Source organism: Apis dorsata, unplaced genomic scaffold (assembly GCF_000469605.1).
Source record: "Apis dorsata unplaced genomic scaffold, Apis dorsata 1.3 scaffold_86, whole genome shotgun sequence".
Taxonomy (NCBI): Eukaryota; Metazoa; Arthropoda; class Insecta; order Hymenoptera; family Apidae; genus Apis; species Apis dorsata.
The window spans coordinates 204,289-211,179 of NW_006263384.1; the positions used below are offsets into that span (position 1 = coordinate 204,289).

Consider the following 6,891-nt stretch of genomic DNA (forward strand, 5'->3'; position numbering starts at 1 on the left):
ATCCAGACGCTTTTGTGACTTTTCGGGAGGGGTGTTACACGCAATTTGCCACACTTTCCTATAGTAATGACTTCCTCGGACCCTTCCACGTATTTCATGGATATCACACTGGCTGTGCATAACTTACAGCCGAGTGACCGGGCTAAGTTACGGTCCCATCCCTCGCCGAGCGTGAAGCGACCAGACGCCGGGAAACAAGAAGTAAATCACGTCTCGCGATCGTAAAAACTGAAATGTTGAAGACCGAGGATACGTTTATAGCTCGTATAGTATTAGATACAGTTGCACGCTATTAATCCAATCGTCTTCTCCTCCTCGCCCAACATTTTCAATTTTAGTCACTTTGAATGGAGCAGTGAAACTCGACCGGTCGCTCAAGCGTCCATCGAATATCAAATTTTGTTTAAGGATATCTTGTCTATGCTTGAATCGGATATTTATTTTATCCCTTAGACTATCTACATAATACGTGATACACGTTTGATAAAGTAGACATTGCATATCTTCTGTATTTTTTGTATTGTACTTTCTGCACTTGTAATCGTTGTAATTTCACAGAATTATAAATTGAAATTATATTTTTCACTATATCTTAGTATATAACTTTCTCAGAAAGACAGGGAATTTATATAAAATGGATTTCGTTGATGAGAACGTGGTTTAATATCGTAAAAAAAAAAAAAAAGACAAAAGTCTTTTAGCACGCTCTTGTAAAAATTAATCGAGACGTTCGAGGAGGAAAGTGTATTCCTCCTGTGAACCGTGTTATCATTAAGATATACATCATAACCGTGTGAAAACGCAAGGTCTCCAAGGATCGTTCGAAGTAAAGGTACGTGAGCTGAAAATACTCTCCGCAACCTGAGTAATTTCATTGCATATACGTGACGGTCTCTCTTAAACGTCTTTACCCTGCTCCGCAATATGGATACGTATACCCTTATATATACAACCATACGAGCTTACGTACGTACGTACGTACGTATACGTGATGAAAGCCGTGTACAACTCGCGCGTGGGAATTTCGGATAATTTGATAAGGATTCATGTCAGCGCGAGATGCTCCTCTCCTCCGTGGAATGAAATTCCTTATTCAAGTCGCACGCGCGCCGGATGGCTTTTAAATTCCGTAGCCCCCTTTGATGGGGGCCGCTTTCGAAATCACGGACGCAACAAACCACGTAAATCAGAAGTTTGATACGTTGGACCAGCCTGTATCGTATAAATCACACGCGGAAATTATATTTTTTTTTATCTCTCTCCTCGGCAGTAGGGGACGCATCTTCTTTATGAAGGTCACCGAACAACATCGGAATCAAGGCTCGAGAATGGATTTCACCTGTCTAATCCTCAAAAATTATGTTTCCTCGCCGGGGTTTGTGTGGAATAATGTTCCGTATAAATGGTCGTCCCTCAAACGGGAGAACTGTCGAGAAATTGATGACAGATTATTTTATGTGTTACGAAAGTGAATAATGAGAGGGCACTTATTGTCTTTGTTTTTTTTTTATTTTTTCTCGTTTAAATTAATTATAATTTGGATCTTTTGGACGGAAATAATAATGGAATTTTGAGGAATAATTTTTTTTATAATTTATTATATATCTATTGAATGATAATTATGTGTGTTAATTATGTGACTCTTTTCAGACAATTTTTTTTGTAATGTATATATATTGAATGATGTAAAATCATTCACATGACATATTCACCTAGTCACGTGATTAGTTTGACGTTTATCAAGTTTGTGCGGGAAAGTTCATTATAATTTCATTATAATTTTCAATTTTTATTTATATTTCTGCAATTCTGTCCGCTCATTCGTGTAAAAATATTTTTAAATTGTTATGAAAATATATAATTTAAATATCGCGCTCTGACGTAAATTTAGAATAAAATGTGAAGGCTAGGTAAAGGCGGGAAACGCGTGTGACACGTACATAATAATTATCAGCTGTTTCTTCTTGATTTAATCAGTGTCAATCGATGCTTGTGATTTGTGTTATAATTATAGCAGTGTTTGGATATATCACTTATACAATATTCAAGATAAAGATCGAAGAGTGGCTTGAAGAAGCAAAGTATGTAACGATACACGTGATAATATATATAATTTTTGAGGTTATATTAGCTTGTTGCTTTGTTTCTGACAATTTTTTATATTTATTTTATCTGACATCATATGAATTTTATTAAAAAAGTTTTGCAATAGCATAATATTTTTTTTTATGACTTAATAACATATCTTTTATTTGAAAAAATACAATATTTGTGCGACACTAGTTTCCTACGTATAATTCTGTTTTCAGTATGAGTAAGTTAAGTCTAAAGAGACATCAATCCATAAATGAAGAATCTCAGAATGAAAATTTTTGTTCAAAAAATTCAATCAATAATATTGAAATAACCAGCGATGAAAGTGATAATTTGCAAAATAATAAAAGAGTAAAAAGTGAAAAGAAATCTACTTCTCCATTGATTTCAAATGAAAACTATGATGAAAAGGCTAGGATGAATAAGTTTCAACAAAGTACAGACAGTATAGAATCAAATGAAGATGATACAGAATCTATGTTTCATATAAATTCAAAGATTTCAATGTTTAATTGGAGTAAACAAAAACCAAAATTAAACACAAGCAATGTTGGAAAATATAGTGATTCTGATTCTTCTGATAAATATACATCTACAATATCTAAACGTAAACGTAAATATAAAAAGAAAAAACATAAGGAGAAACATTTTATAAAAAAAGAAGATACTGAAGTAGAAATACAACACGAGCTACTAATATCTGGTATTAAAGTAAAACTACCTGTGAAGCCATATTCATGCCAGGTTGCTGTAATGAATAAAGTAAGAATATTATAATTTAACTTAAAATGAAACGATATAGTATTGAAAAAGTGATTCATTAATAAAGAATATCATATCATATTTTATAGCTCATACAAGGTTGTATAAAAGGAGAGAACTGTCTTTTGGAAAGCCCAACAGGAAGTGGAAAAACCTTGGCTCTCCTCTGCGGTGTCCTGGCATGGCACGATCATTACATTGGTGAGTCAATTATAAATTATAAATATATCATAAACTTTTCAAATCAATAGATAATAAATAATAATAAATAAATTAAAATCTATCGTTCATGGATAATCATTTTTTTAAGATAATAATACGTATATTCTGTTCATTTATTACCTACTTTATTTCATACATTATCGAGACACTTTCATAAATTAAATGTATCTGTTTGTACTTTTTATTTATTTCATTATTATTTTCTTATTATCACACAATTCATTTTTACGATCATCTCGTGACAAAGAGTTCTTAAACCAGAATTGTTAAAAATATTTCTTTTCTCAGCATACCCTGAATTTTTAATTATCCTGTAAATTTTAGAAATTAGAATTAGTATGCTTACCTCGGTTTGCCAAAGTTTTGCTTCGTCAAAAGTTTTAGAAACGCTCTTAACGCGTTACAACGACGATGACGTACAACTGTCTCGTGAAAGGTACAAAATATTATCGTTGCGTTATGTTTTTGTTGTTTAAATTACGGGAACTCGGTCGGGCGTTTGCAAAGTTTTCGGGAACTTGTTTCTGTCTTGAAATAACTGTCATCTCTGGAAACGTAAGGAAAATTAATTAGTTTGTTTAAAATAACCATATAGAAAAATATCCTGAAATTAACTTATATTCTATTTGCTACTTAGAAAATTCTAAGATAAAATAATGCTCATTAAAAAATTGATTTTTAAGCAATTTATTTAGTTTAATCTCTTTTTTTTTTATAAGAAAGTTAGTATATTAGAAATTTTATATTTTGTATTTTAAATAATGCAATAATAATTGAGATATTTTCGAAATTTCATTGAAATATAAAAAAAAGATAGGAAAAAACTTTCTAAGTAGCAATCATATTCTAATTCATGTTTACTGAGCAGGTAAGTACTTAATCCATATTATATATCTATCATTTGTTGACATTAATTTCGATTAATTTAATTCATAACACCTTATGAAATATATCGATATTTTATTCCAATATTATCCAATAAAATTCTATCGAAAATAAATACAGAAACATGAAAAATTCAAATATAGATGAATCTTGATGTAATAAAAATTTTGACACCCATATCTTTAATTTCCTTAGCGTTCACTTACTATTTCTTAATACAAAGAATCACTTCTTAATAATCTTCTAATCACTCGCGCGCACACACAAAACAAAAGAATCGTCACATTATTAAGTCTAAAGCTCCTGCCTAATCCTCCTAGTAAAAATTCAATTCGTGGCGTGCACGAGATATCAAGCGGATATCAAGGACTCGAGAAAGAGGACATTTAAAGAAGTCGTGAAACAACCGACTATCAACCGTTTCCCCGCCCCGTCCTATTAATTTAAATTATTCGGTTAACCCTTACGTAGCCGGATTCCGTGCTTCCGCCTCTCTCACAGCGGTGCATGCCGCTAATTGGCCGCGATTCGCGCAATTCCTAAACAATTAGAATCAGAGTCGCGATCCTCCTCGTCCTCGACGGTACCAGCTCGCGAAAGGACGAGGCCGTTTGTCTGTCCTCCTCCCGTAATTTCGCCGCCTTTCGTTACCTTTTCGGCGTTATTATTATTTCGTATTTGCATAACGGCAATTTGCCTCCTTTGTCGCTACCTCTCTCTCTTTCCACGGACTGCAGACTATCGTTAGGGGGTTGATTTAGGGGTACGCGGAACATGAGAAATAACCATGGAAGGAAGGACTTGAAATTTCCAAAGTTTTATCCTACGCGCAAGTTAATTTCGGGTTATCGAGGCAATAAATAGGAAATTCGAGGGAGGGGAGGAGAAGTAATGGGGCAAGTTTCTATAATACGGATTTGCGTCGCAAACTCGAGGATGAACGAAACGCTCGCCTCGAAATTTCTTCGATGTTTGCGCAATGTTTCGAAACGCGCACGTTTTCGTTTCGTTGAATTAACGACGAGTGTATTGTCTCGAGAGGTGGAAGGATTTGTGTTTGCTTTCTCATCGTGTATCTCCTATCCCTTTTCTCCATTTCGTTCGAATAATTAAATCGTCTCGCGCGATATCTAAAAATCTTGCGCGGGATTGCATCGATTTGCTTTATCGTATGGGAAATCGACCTTCATCCCCCCCGAAAACCGAAAAGATTATTATTGGGTTTTTCCCTCGGTGTAAATGTAACGCGAGAAGCGAGGTATATCTGAAATTGATCGTCGAAAAGAGCAATCTCGGATGCGTAAACGTTTTATCTGATTCGTGCATAGGAAAAATGAGCGTTCCTCCTATCGACAATCGCGTCGTTTCTTATCTGACGGGAGAGTCGCGACGCAGACTCTGGGCCATTGTCTCTCTGAAAATTCCTCGGGTGGGGGAGGGGTGGCAAACTCGGGACCGATGATTCAGAAACTCTTCAGGGGGTTACGTATCATTGGTCGTGATCTTAATATTCGAGTGGATCCACCAACTAAGTCTGACCTAAGTTCTTCTTTTCTTTTATTCGTGAATCCTCTTATCGAATTACGGAGAAATCTCGTAGGAACGGAGAATTTTAATAACAAAACCGTCCATATTATTATTATTATCAAACCTTCGTCTTTAACTCTTACATCTCTAAAATTGTAATTTTTTTTAAATTTATAAATATATATAAATTTTTTTCTTTTTCTAAAAATCGACTTACCTTATGGATGGATATATTGATAACGGAATGGATCAGAATAGAAAATCCTCATTTACGTTTAATCAATCCTGAATTGTTCGGTTTCAACAGTGAAAGTTGAAAATTGTTTCATAAAATGTTTTCCCTTGAATTGAAAACGTTCGAAGGAGACAATTAGAACAAGCCAGGAAGCGTATCGTTCCGCTTCCGGAATCATGGATGGAACCTCCCCGGCTTCCTCTCCTCCACCTTCTCTTCCTTCACCCGCCATCGTGACATCACCCTCGTGAATCTGGAATTATCGAGCACGCGAAACCTCTTTCCGCTCGGCGGATCGAACGTGTCCCAGCGTGGAGGAAGGAAATCCTGGGATTAATTGGTAGTTTTCTGATTCCAGTGTATCATTGCCTGCGGTTCCCCTTTGCCGGCATTTCCATCGTTTCCACGCTATCTCGTTGAAAATTGTACGAGGTGTTACGCGTTGATATTCGATCTAAAATTTAACACAATAATATATCTTTCTATTCGATATTCTAAAGGGGGACGATAATTATGAGATAGAATTAAATTTCCTTTTTTTTTCTTTTTTTTTCTTACTTCTTGAAATATTGATTTCCTTTCCAAGATATCAATCTGTTTTAATTTTATTAAATTCACTCCAAGACGACGTGTTGTTACGATTACAGAGAATTAAGTTTTTTCGTAAGGGGCTTCGTGATTTTAGAGAGGAAAAAACGGAACAAGGAAATTATGAGAATACACCATGCGCGGAATTATATTTCTTTACATAATACTATAATATTCGATGAAACGTGTACGATATTATACCAGGATGTTACACGAAACGAACAAAGGAAAATGAAATAATTCTACAGGAAAATAGAAATCGATACGCGTATAAAAATATATTAATATTAATTTTTTAAAATCCGAACCATCGAAATCTAATCTGAAATCTATCCTTCGATCGTTCTCTTTATTTGTTATAGAAAAAGAAAAAGAAAAAAAAAAAGAAAAAAAGAATTCGTGCCCTCGAACGTGATCCGAAGAGGCGCGTGCGGATCACCTACTTTGATTTCACCACTCGTGTCGCTCGACACTCGATACGCTTTGTAGTACGCATTCGTAATTAGGCGAACGAGAGAGTGTGTGGCTCGATTAGCGTTAGTCATGGCAACGTGTCCCCCTTCCCCCCCCCCCCCCCC

At 35.0% G+C, this 6,891-nt stretch overlaps 1 protein-coding gene across 2 annotated transcripts in view; it reads left to right on the top strand.

The window, feature by feature from the left end:
• The first annotated feature begins 1,885 nt into the window (after positions 1–1,885).
• LOC102674201 (Fanconi anemia group J protein homolog) overlaps positions 1,886–6,891 on the top strand; it is a 70,083-nt gene continuing 65,077 nt past the window's right edge. The window contains exons 1-3 of one of the 2 annotated variants that reach the window (XM_031508435.1): positions 1,886–2,081; positions 2,310–2,856; positions 2,946–3,057. In XM_031508435.1, coding sequence (XP_031364295.1) covers positions 1,987–2,081; positions 2,310–2,856; positions 2,946–3,057 — 754 coding nt within the window. In that variant the 5' untranslated portion in view covers positions 1,886–1,986. The remainder of the gene's footprint in view (positions 2,082–2,309; positions 2,857–2,945; positions 3,058–6,891) is intronic. The other variant, XM_006611275.2, reaches the window with a different exon arrangement.